The 20516-nt window shown below is 45.5% G+C and overlaps 1 protein-coding gene across 9 annotated transcripts in view; it reads right to left on the reverse strand.

Annotated features, from left to right (window-relative positions):
- Positions 1–20516, reverse strand: part of CREBBP (CREB binding protein) — a 154745-nt gene that overhangs the window by 10672 nt on the left and 123557 nt on the right. For 5 of the 9 annotated variants that reach the window (XM_009430211.5, XM_009430213.5, XM_054668794.2 and 2 more), the window contains 9 exons: positions 16002–16112; positions 13901–13957; positions 9546–9623; positions 9163–9230; positions 4674–4824; positions 3853–3999; positions 2834–2947; positions 917–1082; positions 303–470 (listed from right to left, as the gene is read on the reverse strand). In XM_009430211.5, coding sequence (XP_009428486.2) covers positions 303–470; positions 917–1082; positions 2834–2947; positions 3853–3999; positions 4674–4824; positions 9163–9230; positions 9546–9623; positions 13901–13957; positions 16002–16112 — 1060 coding nt within the window. The remainder of the gene's footprint in view (positions 1–302; positions 471–916; positions 1083–2833; positions 2948–3852; positions 4000–4673; positions 4825–9162; positions 9231–9545; positions 9624–13900; positions 13958–16001; positions 16113–20516) is intronic. The other 4 variants (XM_523285.8, XM_054668793.2, XM_003314954.6 and 1 more) reach the window with 1 other exon arrangement.

Genomic DNA, 20516 nt, shown 5'->3' on the forward strand with positions numbered 1-20516 from the left:
TCGACTCACTTTTTACATCAGCGGGTTGTGTCCTGACTGCCACATGTCCCATTTTCTGTCTTCCTCTCTTCCCTCTCCGAGTCTAAGTGGACCCCCAGCTCCCCAGAGCATCCACTGTGCAGAGAGTGCAGAGCCCACACTGCTGCCCACCAACGCCCTGTGCTGCAGGTGGTGTCGATGTGCGTGTGTGAACGGAGACACCACCACAGGAAGGACCTAACAGTCGACACACGCCTCCCAGCCTGCCACCCTGCAGCTCCAGCGGGACACGTGGGCAATGGAGCTCGGAGAAGGGTCTGTACCTCAGTGGTTTCACTGGCTGCAGTGCTCTCTTCCTTTTTCCTCTCCTCTTCTTCTTGTTCTAGTTCCTTAATGCTCTCTTCTAACACATTGGGCCAGAAATCACCTTCAAAATAGGGCAGTTCCTTGGCACTGGTGAGCCTGTCTTCAGTTGCTTGTTTGAAAATATCCTGAGTGGGCAAAGCACAACAGTGAGATGAGGGCCATGCACGCGTGCCCCCCACCATGGTGCGACAGACCCCCACGCAAGCGTGCCCCTCACCACGGTGTGGCAGAGTCCCATGCATGTGTGCCCCCCCACCACAGTGCAGCAGACCCCCACACATGTGCACCCCCCACCACAGTGCTGGAGCCCCTATGTGTGCAACAGTGATGCACAGGCCCCAATGCCCACTGATGGAAACAGCTCCAACTGTGCTGCTCTCAGACGGCCAGGGGAAAGCCTCAATCAGCTGAAGAAAATGCTTCTAAGTTCTCACTTTAGGCTTTTATTTTTCTGCTTTCTAATCCTCATAAGTGAAGGTAATTAACAAGTATGCGAATGCAAGAAAAAGGCACACAAATATCCTCCCCTCAGTTGTGACAAAAGCCACCACCTTCCTTCAGCGCCGGGTACCTTGTAGTCATGGATGATCCGCTCTGCAAACGCCTTGTCCAGCATCTTTTTGTACCACTCCTGCAGTCGTTTTGGCTTGGGTATTTTTTGATCAGGTGGGTGGCAATGGAAGATGTAATCATCTCCTTCACTTGGAGGACAGGCCCAGATGTGCCCTGTCACATACCTGCAGGACCCACGCACACACGTCAGATGAACGTGCCAGTGAAATCGGCCCTGCCTTTAAGGAGTTATAGCAGAGGAGCAAGGACTAAAGCCAGGACAGAAGTAACCAGAGAGAGAGAATGAATGCCCACAAGGCTGGGTGTGGTGGGGGCAAGGCTGGAACTTTATCCTGAGCAAATGCAAGCCTGCAAATTAGCCCTGAAACACTTCTCCCTTAGGGTGCACACACAGGGCAGGGCCGAGGCTGCAAAAGAAACCTGAGGCCTCATTAAAGAACCAGGGAATATGATGGCTCATCAAGGCAATGCCATCCCCTTCCTCCTGTGCGCCGTAAAGGCAGTTCGGTTGACTCTTTTTCTCCGAGGGTCAATGTCAACATAAACCTCATTCATTCTGTTCAAGACACTTTGATCAAATGCCCCTAACCTTTTCAAGTTTCAGAAGGGAATGGGGCAGGTCTAGAGTACAGAAACCAAGTGCTAGAGAAGGAAGCCAGACCCAAGACAGCATACACTGCAGGGTTCCGTTTACACAAAGGATTCACAAAAGACAAATTCAGAGAGACAAAGTAGATTAGTGGTCGCCTGGGGCAGGGATGGTTTAACAGCAAGGGGCAGGAGGAACATTTTTTTTCTTTTTTCTTTTTTTTTTTTTTGCGGGGGGGGCAGAGTTTCATTGTTGTTGCGCAGGGTGGAGTGCAATAGCATGATCTCGACTCAGCGCATCCTCCGTCTCCCTGGTTCGAGTGGCTCTCCTGCCCCCACCTCCTGAGGAGCTGGGATTACGCTAGGCACCCGCCACCACGCCTGGCTAATTTTTTGTATTTTTAGTACAGACAGGGTTTCACCATGTTGGTCAGGCTGGTCTTGAACTCCTGATCTCAGGTGATCCACCTGCCTTGGCCTCCCAAAGTACTAGGATTACAGACTAGGTGAGCCAATTTTTTTTGTATTTTTCTTTTTTTCTTTTCTTTTCTTTCTTTTTTTTTTTTTTTGAGATGGAGTCTTGCTCTGTCGCCCAGGCTGGAGTGCAGTGGCACAATCTCAGCTCACTGCAACCCCCCGCCTCCTGGATTCAAGCAATTCTCCTGCCTCAGCCTCTTGAGTAGCTGGGATTACAGGCTCATGCTACTATGCCCGGCTAACTTTTGTATTTTTAGTAGAGACAGGGTTTCACCATGTTGGTCAGGCTGGTCTCAAACTCCTGACCTTGTGATCCGCCCACCTCGGCCTCCCAAAGTGCTGAGATTACAGGTGTGAGCCACCGCGCCCGGCCTTTTTTTTAATTTTTAGTAGAGACGGGGTTTCACCATGTTGGTCAGGCTGGTCTTGAACTCCTGACTTCAGGTGATCCACCGCAGCAGGAGGGATCTTACAGGCCAATAACAATGTTCTGAAACTGACTTGTGATAGTTGCACTAATGGGTAAAGTTACTAAAAACCACTGAATCATATATCCAAAAAAGGAGAATTCTATGATATGTAAACTTTGCCTCAATAAAGTTAAAAAAAAAAAAAAAAAAAAGGAATGAAAAGGAAGTAAAGGTAGGGAAAGAGCTTGCTACGTGCCCAGGAGCCAGACCTGTGAGGCTCGGGGAGCACCTGGAAAGAGGAGCTTTGAAGATTCTGAATTGATCTTAGGATGTAAAAATAAAAACACATAAAACTTAAAATACCCATTATTTCACGGAATAAACATACAGTAAAAAATAAAGGGTTCTTACTAGTTCCAAATAATTTAATCCAAACTCACCCCAATTTCTTCACATACTCTAAATATCCAATAAGGATCTCATGGTAAACGGCTGTGCGGAGGCAACGTGGCCGGAAGAAATGAATACTATCCAGATAAGAAATGTACACACGCCTGTGGGAAGGAGGCACATGTTTAACTCAGGGTATCCCTCAAATTTGAAATCAAACACAAGCAACAAACACCACCCTGGAAGTTTACTTTTTAGACAGGGTCTTGCTCTGTCATTCAGGCTGCAATGCGGTGATGCGGTCACAGCTCACTGCAACCTCAACCTCATGGGCTCAAGCAATCCTCCTGCCTCAGACTCCCACATAGTTAGGATGACAAGGCATGCACCATCATGCCCAGATCATTTATTTTTTGTAGAGCTAGGGTCTCACTTTGTTGCTCAGACTTGTCTCAGACTCCTGTGCTCCAGTTATCCTCCCACCTCGGCCTCCCACAGTGCTGTGATTGGCCAGTTTTTGTTTTGATGGTATTTACACTGGCCACCAAACAGGATGTGATAAACAAATAAACAAACCAAAACCCAAAAACCAACCAGTCACCAACCCTGCTGCCAGTCAGTTAAATGGAATTCAGTTTTCGTCACTGAACAAAAGGATGAATGGCACCACTCGGCACAGAGAGCCACAGTTAGGGCAAACTGAGAAAAGCCACTTTTAGTTCCTTCTTGCCCAGATTCCTGACTGCACATGAAGCCCTCGTGGCAGAGCTACTTCCTCTGTTCAGGTGCCAGGCTCTCCCATCCCAACTCCCCAGGTTTACCTGCGTTAGGTAAGAGCGGGTCCCACACAGACTCGCCACACAAAACACGCTCACTGCAGTCATCTCAACAGTTCATTTCCCGCTAGTTTAATGGAAAACAAAACTAACTACTTTGGTTAGTTAATTGTGGTTTGATTTACTTTAATCCCCTATGAAGGCTCACAGGCTCCTCTGGGACACTTAAGAGCCCTGGTCTATCCTAACACAGCTCACTGAATGACACGCCCTGGAAGGAGCTGGAAAACTACCTCGTGTTTGGAGGGGGGCAATCAGAGCCGTATTCTTGGACGTGCATTCCAAAAAAGCAGACATCCACGCCGTCAATTTCCTCAAAAGCAAACAGAGCTTTGGTTCGATATGGGAAAGATTCAGACATTTCCCCAGAATCCACAAACCTGAAACAAAAGCCAGAGCCGGACATTTACAAAGGCTGTTGCTGACAAGGTGCTTCTGCACACCAGGCCTGCTCCTCTAACTCTGGCCACTGCAGACGAGCGGAGGCATGGCCACCTCCTCAGACCGTGGCCTGGAGTCCTCCCTATGGGCCAGTCAGCCCCGGAGCAGGGAGCACCTGCTTTCTGACCAGTTTCCCTCACTAGGGAACTGCACCTCTGTGAATGAAATACGGGATTCTGAGGAGGACTGGCTATACAGCAGTCCCCCTTATCCACGGGGTGTATGTTCCAAGACCAGCAGTGGATGCTGGAAACCGTGGACAGTATCAACCTCTATGCGTTTTTTCTTATACACCTGTACTGGTCACAAAATTTTAATTTATAAATTAGGCACAGCAAGAGATTAACAAGAATAAGTAATAATAAAACAAGACAATTATAAACAGTATACTATAATATGTTATGTGGTCTCTCTCTCAAAATAGCTTACTGCACTGTATAGGGTAACTAAAACCCCAGACAGGACAACCGCAGCTGAGGGGGCTACTGCACGCATTCGCTGCTGCAAAGTCTTGGAAGGATGACCTCAAACTCAAGAGCTTTGCAGAGAGCAGGCTCTGGCAAGCGGGCGTGGGGACTGCTCGCAGAGCACTGTAGAGAGCAGGCACACTGACCGTGACTTCATCCCGGGCTTGACCTCCACCGTCTTGTCTGAGCTGGCCACCACTCGGACAAAAACCTCCCCGGCTTCAGGGTGATTCTGGCGCCGCAAAAATTTGTTCACTCGGTCTTCCAAGTGGTTTCCCAGTCTTGTGGTCTGCAGCCCTAGGAAGTCCAGAAGGAGCAGGTGAGAGGGCTTCAATAGCACTGCTGAGACAGTGACTGAGACTAGAGAATCCACCCCACTTTGCAGCACAGGCTGATATTTTAAAGGACTAATGTTCTCCAAACACGGAAGAAATCTAATCTGTCCTGTGACAGGAGTGTTATATAAGGGAAAGGTGGACTCTGGGATCTCAGGCACTCCACTCCTGAAAACCGTTTACGTGCCCAGGTAACCTGCATCTTTTTCTAACAGTATGGGGCAGAAGACCTACAGCGGTGGGTCCAAAATTGACAGGGGCTCTAGGGCGGAGCAGATGGATGTTTCCCTGTTGCTTCCTGCTTTCCCTGGAGGGCAGAGATGGCACACCCTCAGTGGGCTCCTCCTGCCCAGCTCTGAGGAGAAAGTCCCTACTATGGAGTCCGACGTGAACGTGGAATGTTCTAGGGCTAACAAATTAAGCTCTGGCCAGAGCCTGTCCGGTGCCTCAGGAGCTGGCAAAGTATTGGCGTCCAAGCCTGCCCTGAGCCATCGCCTCGTGCGGTGCATGAATGAAGTTTCCGAGCCTTGGTGAGGGCAGCCTTTCCTGGGCTCACCTCCCCGCCGCCACCCCTCCTCACCCAGGGCCAGCCCCGGGAGGGCTACTGTCACAGGAGCTAGCCAGAGGCAGGACATTACTTCAGGACAGAGAACGCCTCATATACAGGTTAAAAAACTATAAGGGAAAGTTGCAAAAGGTTCTTAGTGATTACGTATAGACAATGAGATTTTAAAAGATGTTTTCTTCTTTGCTGGCTTTTAAATATTTCCTACATTAGTGAGAAATAGGAAAATTGGGAATTTTAGAAGATTCCTTAGCGAGCTAGAAAATTTAGACCAAACTTCTAAATTTCATTTTTCTGCAATAAACAAACCAGTGCTGCTGATTTTTGGATAAGTTGTACCTGAATAAAAATGATTTAAAAAGAAAAATGTGGCCGGGCACAATGGCTCATGCCTGTAATCCCAGCACTTTGGGAGGCTGAGGCAGGTGGATCACCTGAGGTCAGGAGTTCAAGACCAGCCTGACCAAAATGGAGAAACCCCATCTCTACTAAAAATACAAAATTAAGCTGAGCGCGGTGACTCACAGCTGTAATCCCAGCTCTTTGGGAGGCTGAGGCGAGTGGATCACCTGAGGTCAGGAGTTCGAGACCAGCCTGGCCAACATGGTGAAACCCCCGTCTCCACTGAGAATGCAAAATTAAGTCGGGAGCGATGGCTCATGCCTGTAATTCCAGCATTTTGGGAGGCCGAGGCAGGCGGATCACGAGGTCAGGCGATCGGGACCATCCTGGCTAACACGGTGAAACCCCATCTCTACTAAAAAACAGAAAAAATTAGGACTACAGGCATGGTGGCGGGCGCCTGTAGTCCCAGCTACTCGGGAGGCTGAGGCAGGCGAATGGCGTGAACCCGGGAGGCAAGAGCTTGCAGTGAGCCGAGATCACGTGACTGCACTCCAGTGTGGGCGACAGAGCGAGACTCTGTCTGCAAAAACAAAACAAAACAAAAAAACAAAAAAAACCCCCAAAAAAACAAACAAACAAAACTCTTCCAGAGTAACTTCGCTATTTGACACGTGTGATCCATACATGGCTGCATACTCCAGAGGTGGTCTCAGACAGCACAGGGGTCTAGGCGCAGGCCGTGCTCACTGCGGTGCACGCTGCGCCACCTTCCTCACGGTGCTGCCTCCTTTTCTGTTATCACTCGATTTGGCCACTGTTCCTACTTTTTCATCACTCCTTGCCATTGCTGCAGTTATGTCCTTGTATGTGCCTTTATGCATATGTGCAAATATTTTTATAGGATACATGTGTGAAAGTAGACTTGCTAAATCTAAAAATGAACACTTTAAATTGTGCCCCTCGCTTTCTGGCATTCAACTTGTATCTTCATCCATGGCGCATGACAGGGGCCTTTTGTGCCTTTTCCTTTCTCATCTCTGGGCTGTATCTTTTTAAGGAAGGCTTTTCATAACTCAACACAATAAAATTATTATCTTACTTTTATCCTGAATGCATCTGCAGTTTTGTGTACTTTTCTTGCTTTTAATCTACCTGAATTTGGTTTTGCATATGGTGTATGCGAAGGAGATGGTTTTCAATGCAAGATTAAGGAAGCATACCTTTACTCTGTGATCAGACACCACAACGTCTGTGCTGACACATGCTCACACTGAGAGTAGAGCTACCTCTAGTCTCCTAAGCCCTTTTCTCCAGTAATGTTCCATTTCTAGATCTTGGGCTCATCCACCGAATGCCCACGGGTCTTTCTGGATGCTGCGGTGGGAGGGGGGCTGGACCTGCTCTGGGGCCACTTGTGCCATTCCGCCCAGTCACCTCCTGCCCCTTTCAGGCAATGACTGTTCTACGGAGGCCTAGTTCTCTGGGTAATTCTGTTTTGGCTACTGAGCCTCTGGCCCAGGGAAGAACTTCCAATTTGCTCAAATGCATTAGCGAACTCACTCAGAATGAATCCTCTGAAGCAGGGCCTCTCAAATGGAGGCAACTGTGCCCCTCCAGGGGACATCTGGCAATGTCTGGAGACATTTCTGACAGACATAATTAATTGTTGAGGAAGGTGTTACTGGCACTGAGTGGGCAGAGGCCAGGGATGCTGCTAAAATCCTATAATGCGCAGGACAGCCCCCAAAACAGAGGATCACCTGGCCTGAAATGTCAACAGTGCCTCAGGTGAGAAACTGAGCTAAGGAAAAGTATTACAATAGTTTATCAATGAGTGATATTTCAAAAGTTTTTAACAGAGGCAGTGTAAGCTATTGCATAACTTTGGATGTTGGTTAACAACAGAGTTTGAACTTGAATTAAGACTCAGTCTCAAGTCTACAGGGTGGCTTCCTTCTCCCCTTCCCCCAGTGCATGGTCCATCCTAGCATTTCCATCTCTCTTCTACTCTGAGCTCCCCAAATGACCCTGGTTCTATTGGGGATCTCCTGAGCAACATGCTAGTCACCTGTCCTGCCAGAGAAAGGTGACAGCCGTAGGGAGCAGCCGGCAAGTCAATGTTAGAACGCTGCTGCAGTTGCCGTTCTTGTGTGGGTTTGCTGGTTAACTCAGCAAAAGGCCAGCCTGGCGCGTCAAGCTGCAGAAGGCCATCCCAAGACTTGAGAATTAACTCTATAAAGATTAAATAACCATAAACTTTTGATAATAATGTGGTCTTAAAAAAAAAAAAGTCAGCCGGGCACGGTGGCTAATGGCTGTAATCCCAGCACTTTGGGAGGCCGAGGCGGGCGGATCACAAGGTCAAGAGATTGAGACCTCCTGGCCAACATGGTGAAACCCGTCTCTACTAAAAATACAAAAATTAGCTGGGCGAGGTGGCGGGCGCCTGTAGTCCCAGCTACTTGGGAGGCTGAGGCAGGAGAATCGCATGAACCCAGGAGGTGGAGGTTGCAGTGAGCTGAGATTGCACCACTGCACTCCAGCCTGGTGACAGAGCGAGAATGTCTCAAATTAAAAAAAAAAAGAAAGTCTACTCATGCAAAGTTACTTCGAGCAGTAACAGGTTGTTCCTTCTATTTCTGCACAGGCACCACCAGCTGCAGTAACATGTCCAGCCAAGTCCACATGCAGGCCAGGCTCCTACCACTCCTGGGGTGGTGGCTGGTTCCCAGAGGCCATGGCTCATGCCCCACTGTAGCAGAACCCAGCACCCATGGGACAGACCCACGGCAGCCCACATAGGGCCCAGGGTTAGAGAGTGCTGGCCAACATTACACCACACATGCACGCACGAGGGGTGAGGGGTCTTAGGTCTAAACCACTTGAGAATAATCTGTTGATAAATTTTCTCAGAATTTACAAAGTTTACTGCACATCTAACCTTTCATCTAAAACATGCGCTGATCATAAACGCTGACTTTCATATAACAATCAGGCCAAATATTCCCTTTAAGGGTGGACTGAGATGTTTTACACTCGATGAAGATCCACAGCCCAAGGCTGCGAGTCCTGCTCTGAGCTCTGTGCTCAGCAGCCCCGTGGCTGAGATGACCATTCTGAGAAGCACAGACTTCAGGGACTCACAGCTGTGCTGCCTATTCTCAGTGAAGCCCCTGAAGAACATTCTTGCATTCTTACCCTCATGACTGGCCTGGCTCTCCTTAAGGATGAGACAAGAAAAATACAAAGTACTGGGGAAAAAACTAACGAAAATCTTTGACAACCGAACCTCAGAACCATGTGTTGAGAGGAACCAAAGAACAATGGGGACGATGTCTACAAGTTTCTAAAATGTGCAGTCCAGGAAACAGAAAGCTTCCCGAAACTTACTCTTAGCACTGAATTTGTTTTCTTTTCGAGGTCTGCCAGTTTTCTTCAAGCAGTTGTCGCACACAAAACTGCAAAATAATAGTGGTATGATGAGACTGTATATAATGATGTAAATTGTCAAACCAACAAAATGCAGCATTCAGATATTTTGTTGGCAGTTTAAATCACATTATTATAAAATTAAAGAGTGAAGAGGCAGACTGCTTTGATTCCACAATTCCTAAAGCGGACAAACGCTCAGAACTTAAATTTAGAACCAACTGCCATCTCTCTTAATCGCTGAATTCTTGCTGACAACAATGAATGAGATGCAGTAGCCACTGCAACTGCCCCGCCACTGGCTCTGTGCAGAACTGCCCTCCAGGCCAGGGGAAACAACTCACCCTGAAGGCCAAATGATGTCATAGTGCAGAACGCAAATCTGATGCATCTTCCGGCCACACTCCTTGCAATCAACGAAACTAGGAGACAAAGAAGGCGCACTGTTAAAGCATATGGAACCACAAGACCAGAGTCACTTGTAGAAGTCTGTGTGTGCGTCCACACCTTGTTCTCTGGGTTACTGTGAGTAGTGCTGACATTAATGCATGTGTTGGCTGATTCAGCTATATTTTACAATGCATCCGTATGATATCTTCTATAGGAAAAAGCTTTCTTCTTTTCTTTGTACAAGCGCTTCATTCCTCTTTTCTCCCAATCTCCCTTTGCAACCAGAAAGGAAACTTTATTTTTAAAAATTGCTGCGACAAATACATATTTCACAGGCCGGTATTTCTGACACTGCTACACATTTGCAAGAACAATGCCTTCTCTAGGTGATTTCACATGCCTAAACTGACTTAAAAAATACAGAACAATACTTTGAGTTCTAAACATGTGCTCTTAAGTCTAAAATTGTTGAGGATACTAATGGGAAACATGGCCAGTTCAGAGCAGCCACGCTAGGCGCGAGGCACAAAAACACCAGTTCTGAGTCAGTTACAAAAGGTGGAATGTGTCAGGCCTACTGGCAAGTTGACAAGGGTTTATTCAAGTAAACACTGGTGAAGCGAGAGAATGGACCACCCATTCCCCACGAATCCTCCACACTGTTCTACGGCAGCCCACAACCACGGCCCACCAGGGCTCCGTCACCTCCAGGAACCGCCTCAACCCAGGAATCTTAAATGCCAAGATGACATTTTGAGGTCAAGACCTTGGGTTTTTGTCAGCTCCCTCCCTTGCTGCCACCACAATGCATACCTCCGAGGAGGGGCTGAAGGGACTGGTGAGTAATGTGATTCCCTGTGTGCTCCTGAGCTTTGAGCTACAGCTCCTCTACAGTGTGCCCCTGCCCTTGTCCCCTTAATCTGTCCGTTGCACGTGCTATGCAAGCCCTCAGCCATGGGTCTACCCTCATCTGGCTTCTCTGCCCAGTCTGCTGGAGGGAAAGAAAAGACACACACACAGAACTGTGAAAAAAAAACACACACACAAAAATGGCGGCACCCGTTCATGGTCCTATGGCACTCTCTGACAGCCCGGCTCTGTCTGGCTACCTCTCCCTTCCACGTGGCAGCTGCTCTGAATCTGCACTCCTTTCCTCCAGTGCTTATCCTCCACAAGCTCTGTCTTCGACAACTCAGCCACTGAGCTCATCCCCAACGCTAAGAATTTCAAAGGTTGCGGCCAAGAACTTCCTCAATTCCTGTGCCGTCTCCAAAGGTCCCCTGCTCTCAACTCTTCCCTCCCATGTCAGGGGAAAGGAGTGCCCCCCAAAACTACACTGGGGACAGGTGCAGTGGCTCACACCTGTAATCCTAGCATGTGGAGAGGCTGGGGTGGAAGGATTGCTTTACTGGGAGTTTGAGACCAGCCTGGGTAAAATATGGAGACCCCGTCTCTACAAAAAATTTAAAAATTAGCTGGGCATAGTGGTGTGTGCCTGTAGTCCCAGTTACTTAGAAGGCTGAGCTGGGAGGACTGCTTGGGTCTGGGAGGTTGTGGCTGCAGTGAGCTATGACTGCACCACTGCACTCCAGCCTGGGTGACACAGCAAGACCCTGTTTCAAAAACAACAAACAAAATCCAAACAAACAAAACACTGCATATTCTAGACCCCATGACATCCATTTTGAATTTCCCCCTTTCTCCCACTCCCAATTATTATGGGCCAACTAGATGTCTCCCCTTCCCTCAGTCCCCCAGCAAGTCCCCCTGCCTGGCTCCAAAAGCTCTTGCTTTAATTGGGGTTTCAGTTTCTTGCCTTCTCCTGCTTTGTGTCTCTTAACTAATTTCTCTACTACAGAACAATGTCTTCTCCTCTTCTGTTCAGTTCACCTCATAGACCAAAGATGATCCTCTTACACTAGAACCAATGCTATTCTTCAAAACCTCCTCAGCACATTATAGGATAAAGTCTAAACGTCAAGAGACAGTGTAATGGCCCTTCATGAAGTTAACCTCTGCCTACCAACCACCCACTCTAGGGGCCTTGTAGTTTTATTGAGCAACCTGTGTTCTTTCATGCCTTTGTTTCTAGAATGCTCTGCAGCTTCAATGTAAACGTCACCTTGTCCAGGAAACCAGGCGCAACTGTGGTGATGCCGCTCTGCCCAGGCAGGGTCCCTTCTGTCTGGGACTCACTTGTACTGTCTCCTGCTGCAGGCTGTGCCATTACCCAGCTGTTTCTCTAGACTACAACCAGCAGGAAAGAGACCCCTTCACTCATCCATGTGTTCCCTCTGCCTGGCACCTACTACTTGAATGTAATATATTTTGAAGTTAAAAAGTAGATATAAATTGGCCGGGCACAGTGGCTCACGCCTGTAATCCCAGCACTTTGGGAGGCCGAGGTGGGTGGATCACGAGGTCAGGAGTTCAAGACCAGCCTGGTCAAGATGGTGAAACCTCGTCTCTACTAAAAATACAGGCTGGGTGCGGTGGCTCACACCTGTAATCCCAGCACTTTGAGAGGCCGAGGCGGGTGGATCACGAGGTCAGGAGATCGAGACCATCCTGGCTAACATGGTGAAACCCCGTCTCTACTAAAAATACAAAAAAATTAGCCAGGTGTGGTGGCACATGCCTGTAATCCCAGCTACTCGGGAGGCTGAGGCAGGAGAATCGCTTGAACCCGGGAGACGGAGGTTGCAGTGAGCTGAGATTGTGCCATTGCACTCCAGCCTGGGCAACAAGAGTGAAACTCCATCTCAAAAATAAAAATAAATACATACATACATACATACATACATACATAAAGTTAGCTGGGTGTGGTGGCGGGCACCTGTAATCCCAGCCACTTGGGAGGCCAAGGCAGAAAATTTCTTGAATCTGGGAGGCGGAGGCTGCAGTGAGCCGAGATCGCGCCACTGCACTCCAGCCTGGGGGACAGAGCAAGACTTGTCTCAGGGGGAAAAAAAAAAAAGGAAAGAAAAGTAGATATAAATAACAATGAAACTATAAAGCCAAGGAGAGAAAGACACAATGTGAAAAGAAAGGTGGAAAGTCAGGAAAAACAATCCGATGGTCATGAGAGGGGTGGGCGCTCTGCCCTGGCATCTCGCCAAGACTACAGCTCTAGGATTTCACATCATCGTCCTGTCTGTGTACCATGTGCTGGTAGAGATGAAGTAACCTGCCAAAAGTCAAGCTGGGTTTCCAGAGGTGGCCTGGGTAGAAATCTGTGCTTGCCACTCTAGCCACTGGCTTCCCTGGAGAGGGTCAGGATAGGGAGAGCAGGATCTGTTTCTTGCCTTGGCTGAGTCACAGCCCACATTTCCCAAGTAGCCAACGCTCCTGGAGCCTGTGCTCACCGTGGGGACAAAAAATAGCCAGTATCGCCATGCCAATTTGGAGTGCCCTCAGAACTTTACATTGGGGACCTGGGAAGAGGCTACCACACTGAAAAAAATCTGAAGTCTCTTTAAGGGCTGTTATGAAGCAAGGTTAGCAAATGCAGCACTCTCACTCATCACTGTAGAAAAGTGCTTAACAGGGCCGGGCGCGGTGGCTCACGCCTGGAATCCCAGCACTTTGGGAGGCCGAGACAGGCACATCACCTGAGGTGAGGAGATCGAGACCATCCTGGCTAACACAATGAAACCCCGTCTCTACTAAAAATACAAAAAATTAGCCAGGCGTGGTGGTGGGCGCCTGTAGTCCCAGCTACTCGGGAGGCTGAGGCAGGAGAATGGCGTGAACCCGGGAGGCAGAGCCTGCAGTGAGCCGAGATCATGCCACTGCACTCCAGCCTGGGGGACGGAGCGAGACTGTCTCAAAAAACAAAACAAAACAAAAACAACAACAAAAAAAGTGCTTAACAATGGCAAGAACATGTGCCAAGCTTTACATTATTTGAGAAAGCAGTTTCCAAGAGGTTTTCTTTCTGGTATTTCCCTTTAAACGATACTACTAGTACTACCCCACCAAATACTCCTACCTTTGGTCTCTAAAGATTCATGCTAAATGGCTTCTTAAAGACACCCATGACCAAATTATTAGAGAGGTTCTCATAGAACTAAAACATCCATTTAATCTTATCATTGTTAAAATCCAGTAACTAGAGTACATGTTACAGAGACATACATATTTTGTTTAAGTTTAAAAGGAATCTATACCTAAAAGATAACCTCACACCAGAAATTCCACTTACGGCAACATATTTCCAATGTTTTTACCCACAACCCACTCCATAAGGAGTAACTTTACCGATTTCAAACCAAAACTGAAAGTAAAAAAGAAATAGCTATATACTTACGGTTCGGGGTCTAAGGTGTCATTTTTCTTCTTTTCAAACTGATCCTTTGAAATTGTCCTTGTTTTAAAATAAGAAAACATGTTTTATTAACTAAAATTTATCTGTTGAGTATAAACTATAGGGTCTCTGGAATGTTATTTTGTAACTAGTTCTTCAAACAAAAAGACATGATGGCCCCTTAAAATCTCAAGTACATGTAATAACGGAATGAACAGAAAATTTAATTTCGCAGAACACTACAATGTCTTTTTCTACATATTCCACTCTCATTTCTTTTCTTTCTGTTTTTTCAGAGACAAGGTCTTGCTCTGTTGCCCAGGCTGGAGTGCAGTGGCGTGATCATGGCTCACTGCAGCCTTAACCTCCTAGGCTCAAGTGATCCTCCTGGGTAGCTGGGACTATAGGCATGCACCACCATGACTGGCTAATTTTTTGATTTTTTGTGGAGATGGGGGTCTCATTATGTTGCCAAGGCTGAACTCAAACTCACCCCGGTTCTGAGTAGCTGGGACTACAGGTACAAACCACCACGCCCTGTTAAGTTTTTTTTATTTTTTGTAGAGATGGGGTCTCACTATGTTGCTCAGGCAACAATCCAATTATTAATCACACAACTAGACTAAAGAGAATTAGGATGACAAGGGAAATAAATTGAAAATGTAGAATTTCAGTCACTTTGGTTTGTTTGTCTTACAAGTTAGGTTTTTTCTGCATTTGAACAAAGAAAATGGTAGAGCGTAAGTGCCTACACTGCTGGAAAAAGCTCCTGTGGCAAAGCCTTCCTTTCTGTTGGGGGAAGTCACACTGTGGTAGGGTGGTAGGAATCATGGAAGACTGGGGAACTCAGTCTGACGAAAAGAGGGAATGGCAGACCTGGGCAGATGTGGTGGGTGGCTGGCAGGTTTTTAGTTATTTAAGTATAGAAATGAGTTGATAACACAATTTGTGCATCTGCTTTTTCTTGCCACACAGTGGCCATTCTAACACTCGAAGGTAACTCTGCTGGATAATAAACACTGGAAATACAAGTTTAACCCTGTGCAGGAGTGAACTAACAAAGTCATACCCATCCACTTTGGAGCTGGTAAACAACAGGTAAAGCACTAGTGAAGGAAGGAAACACATTTAGACTTTAGGCCAAAAAATGGGGTTGGAGAACACTGGAATCCATTAATCTGGATTAGACTTCAGTAACTGAAAAGATGGAGGTTTAAGTGGAGGTAAACTAAATGTAAAGGGCAGGGCATGTACACCAAACTCATTTTTTGCTACTGCCAGTTCTGCAAATGGGGATACCTGGTTTCTCAGGTATAACTGAAAATTTACATGGTCGGGCATGGTGGCCCCAGCACTTTGGAAGGCCAAGGCAGGAGGACTGCTTGAGGCAAGAGTTCAAGACCAGCCTGGGTAACAACAGTGAGACTCCATTTCAAAAAAAAAATTAAAACAAAGAACATTTATAATTCCCCAAAATGGAACCACTAGGAAAAAGCAATTATTTTAGAAAAAAAGACAGACCAAGGTCAAGAGAGACCAGTGGTCTCCAGTGGTAGGCCACAGTACCACCGCCTTGAATGATAAAGGCAGAGGTGGCACTGTGGTTCAGCCAAAACACATTTTTCAGTGTAAATGTATACGTATACACATATTCAAATTAAATGTGATCATAGTTAATATGAAACAAACCCCACAACACAACAGACTGTAATCCCAGCACTTTGGAAGGCCCAGGCAGGTCGATTGTGCTTCAGTCTAGGAGTTTGAGACTAGCCTGGGCAACATGGCGAGACCTCGTCTCTACAAAAAATACAAAAAAAATTAGCTGGGTATGGTGGCGTGCACCTGTAATCCCAGCTACTTGAGAGGCTGAGAAAGGAGGATCGCTTGAACCCAAGAGGCCAAGGCTGCAGTGAGTCGAGATAGTGCCACTGCACACCACCCAGGTGACAGAATGAGAACCTGTCTCAAAAACAAAAAACCAAAAAACACTGCAAGGAAGTCAAAATGGCACTGGTACCTTCCTTATAGTCATTGGTAAGAGGAAAAAACAATTTAAGGTCACCCTCCCTCACCCCAGAGAAAATGACAGGACGGTACTTACGTCTGGGGCTGTGAAGGGTCGTCACCCAGGGTCACATTCTCGCCCTGGATCTCTGTGAAACACTTCTCACAGAAATGATACCTGTCAGCAAGAAGGCCATACTTGGGTGAACTGGTCCATCATAACACACAGCCACCCAAGCAACGAAGCCACCAATCAGAGCAGGGCAGAGCACCACGACGAAGGGGGGGCGTTGTTGGTTGATTGATGGGTCAGTGAGGACAATGAAAGGAACAGGGGGCAGGTGGGGAAAGGCAGGATTAGAAAACAGGGAAGGGAACAAATAGCACAGACACAGAGGTAAGACGCAGACACCAAGACAACACAGAGCAGAAAGCCAAGGCAAAGCATTGATTAGCATTCGGTCTCATTGCACACATCACAGGCCATCATCACTAACAACGACAGGCTCGGTCCGGCTCCAAGAGGCAAATGTTTTCAAGGAGTTGTTAATACTAGAATTGCATGGAGCCCAAATTTAGGAATCTGAATTTTGTTCTTACTCAGAGAAAGTCAAATATAACTCCAGGGTTTGAGATGGAAAAATTTACTTGAACAAAACAGTCTGACAAAAGGCCTTAAAAAAGCAATTTAAACTGAAATAGCTTTATTTTTCAAAATGGAAAATTTATGCTTGACAGCAATTCAGAGATTTTATTTCCGGTATTAAGCCAGATCTTTAAATGTATGAAAATGCTGAGCACCCAGAACTGATTTTAATTTTTTCCTGTTTTTTTTTCATGTTAATCATTCAGTTAATAATTGTGTAACAATACAAATGAAACCAAATCCATATTCTAGACAAACATTTAACATAAATGCAGTCAGGGTCAAAGACTTTCCACCCATTTATCAATATGAATATACAGAGTAAGAAATGTGATATATTGTATAAGAAATACAATATATGTAAATCCATGAACAATCTTTGAAAATTCAATTCTAAGCTTTGATTTGACATTTTTGGTACTGGGACCAATCATTCATCAATCTGAAAGACTTAGCGAATGACTGTTCTGACTTGGGGGCAATCCAAGTTAAGTGAATTTAGAGTTAATCTTTAAAGAACAATCTGCATTTGAGAAATTATCCATCACCCCAATTTCTTGTAAGACAATATAGAGCCCGGGCTCAAGCTATCAAATACAAACAATTAAAATAAAAACTACTAAATGTTTGGAAAGGACATAAATGAGAAATCAACAGAAATGCAGGCTGATGCTGCATAAAACAAGATGAGTACACAAGAATACCGTAAGAATAAACAAGCGGGTGGAGGTGGATCACACAAGCGAGAAGAATGAGTGTCAGGTAGCGACGGCAGCACGAATGCGGTTTAGTGCTCAAAACTATGTCTACAAGATGCCAGGAAGGATTAGTATTAAAAACAGTGCGACAGGACTCGAGCGCCAGGCTGAACCACCAAGTGCAGAATGGGACGCGGCAGCTGCAGTCTCACTCACTTGCGCACTCACACGGCTACAGAAGACTGAGGCGTGGGCCACCGTGTGCCCAGTTCACTACCACTAGGACAGGTCCCCCACAAGTCCCAAATCTAGTCTGAATTCAATACATTGAGCATTTTGTCTGTTGTATTTCACTAGCCACACACATACAGCAAAATTTAAAGCATACAACTTCAGTGCATGCACATCTCAAGGTGAGCCAATTTTTTGTGTTTGGTTGATGAGGAACATGACAGATTCACTAGATTAATGAAGGTTTCTTGCTGGGACTAATTTATTTGGCACTAACTCAATTAATAAATTATGTCAGGATTTAACACTCTGACAGGCAAGAGGCAGATTAATGTTTTTCTTTCAATATGTATTTTTTTTTCCCTGAATGAACTATAGCAATATTCTGGCCATTCACTATTTCGTAAATATCCTAAAATCCTGTATGGAGAAGAACTTCCGTGTGCAGGAGGGTATGGTCATCACTGGCAAGAAGGAATTAAAGTACAGAAACTATAAACCAATTCAGTGGCAACCAAAACAATACACAAAAAAGACATTCCCTCAATCCCCAATACTTCCCTTTTATAAGTAAAACTCCTAATTGAGTGCCCCATTCATGATACAATCAAACACGCAGAACTATGGCCAACTAGAAGGGACCGTTCAAGACATTCTGAAATGAAACTCCCACCGTAATCACAGGTGAGTCTAAATGGTTTTAAAATCCTGGAGAAATCCTTTGCTTTTATTTAAGGACAGCAAGCCCAGCAACATCCAGGAAACAAGAACCATAAACCCATCTTTTCCCACCGAGGAAAGTGACACAGAGGGAGGCACTGGTGGTGGAATGGCAGCCCATGCAGTGGCTGGGAAACTGAGGCTCTTCCTGTATGACTGACTCCCACCCTGGAAAATCCCAGGATCAGAACCGGGGAGGCAAAGCATATCAACAGACTCCTTGTCTGCCTCAAAACTGCTGGAGAAATGGACAATTTAGCCTGTTCGTGTTTAAGAAGGGGAGGAAGAGGGGCCCGTGGCTTCACTTTATTACTGTTCTGAGAGAGGAAGACAACACACAGAAAAGGGAGCAGTCACTCCCAACTAGTAAAATCAGCTAAAGCAACCCTGGCAGTCAAGGAGTGATAGATGTTATTGCCAGACTGCCCCTACCTTCTTACCTAGTCCACACTTTATTCTCCCTGGAAACACATAAAGATTTAGAAATTCACTTTTCAACTGAAGCGCCTAGATGACATTTTGCCTGGTGTGAAGGAAGCAGCTTGATGAATATGGAATTGCAAAGGAGAAATACTTCACATAATCCAGTGATGATGCATTTCAGGGTTGCTAAAGTTAGTACAATGTAACTGCATAGTTTATCTGTAAGTGTAATTTAATATATGGACTAAGTTTTCAAATGCAGATTGTTTTAAGTACCATATCAGTACATATTACTGGGATATCTATAGATAATACTTATATTATCTACAGATACTAACTGGGAAAGCTAAAGAACAGTTTTTCCAACATGAGTTACTTTCAAATTTGCAAAGTATGAAAACAAGTGAAAATGTAACCATACGCTCACTTATATATTAGGGTTTCACTTGTTTAAATGATCTGTAGGATTTTTTATTGTTCTAAGTGCCCAGTTTAGGACTACAAGTGCCAAGACAATTATTCATAAGAACACTGCAGTGTTCATAAATAGTCAAAGTTGAAAATAAAAACATAAGCAGTTAAAGTATTTGTTACAGAATCAGGCCACTGCTTTCTTAGGATGATAATATGCTAACCTACTCAGATACACTGTTCGAGAGAGCATGCCTGTGATCAGCTGAGGAACGCTACGCCTACGCTTTAAAAATTATCACTAATAAAATGGAACTCCTTTATTTGCATTTCCACTCTTAAAAATACATTACTTTTGTTTAGTAAAAATGAAGTTCTATACAGAAATAAAATTAGACGTTTCAGAACTTTCATGCCATCAATGACTTTATATGCCATCAATGACTCTTTGATCCTACCAATTCCATGTAACTTTAATTGCTCTCAATGTAAAAGACCAAAATCTGTGCAAATCAGCAAAGGCAGGGTACCAACGGACCCAGGAACAGGCCCCACAACACTTTAGAGACAGTGGTAAACAATCTACCTTCCTTCTAGACCAAAACTGTGTTGGGCAGCGTAGCAGGGGTGGCATTTTTCTGGGTGTAGTTAATATTAACCTTTCTCTTAAGATATCATTAACTTTATTTTGCTTGGCACAAATGGTTTTTAAAGTGCATTCCTATTCATTATTTCATCATTGAGGACTTGACAAAATGAGGCTGCGAGGGAAGACGCTATTGTCTGTATCACAGACAAGGCTAAGCTTAATACATTAATACATCATGGGGTCTGCTGAAGGTCATGGGGCTAAAAGCATAAAAGGAGTGGCCAGAACTTCCAAAAGAGCAGCAAGTCACTATGGGAGAGATCCCATTAGGAAGGGGCTATGGTATCATTTTAAACTTGGTCATAAAATGTTTCTACTGATAAAGGGGAAGTTGAGATGGAAATCAGACTCTGAATGTTAAACTATTTTCAGCAGGACAATTGCACACGCTGCACTTCTAGCAGGGATGCAGTTTAGGGTCTGTCCTTCCCCCTTGCACCAGTGTTTCACTACACTGAACAGTATTAGGAATAAGCAGGCCAGGCTTATTCCTAATAGAAAAGGCTTAGGAACCTTTTTTGAGACATTTTTGTGTCAAAAGGATTTTTTTAAAAATAGGATTTTGATGGGAGTTATTACTTATCTTGAATATGGATTTTTTTTAAAAAAATAGAAGAATTAAAACACATAACCATAAAACTCCAAAATTTTCAGGCCTGTGAACAGATAACAAAAAGCCTTCTGTCTTCTTTGAAGTATAGGACATAATTACTCTGACCAAACGAGAGTAAAATAATAAAAAACGCCAAACCCCACTGTTGACGCTTATTATTTGAACCTAAAGACAAAGAACAGGCACAAACCTCTATCTTGGCCACAGAGAATCCAGCTGCT

Source organism: Pan troglodytes, chromosome 18 (assembly GCF_028858775.2).
Source record: "Pan troglodytes isolate AG18354 chromosome 18, NHGRI_mPanTro3-v2.0_pri, whole genome shotgun sequence".
Lineage (NCBI taxonomy): Eukaryota > Metazoa > Chordata > Mammalia > Primates > Hominidae > Pan > Pan troglodytes.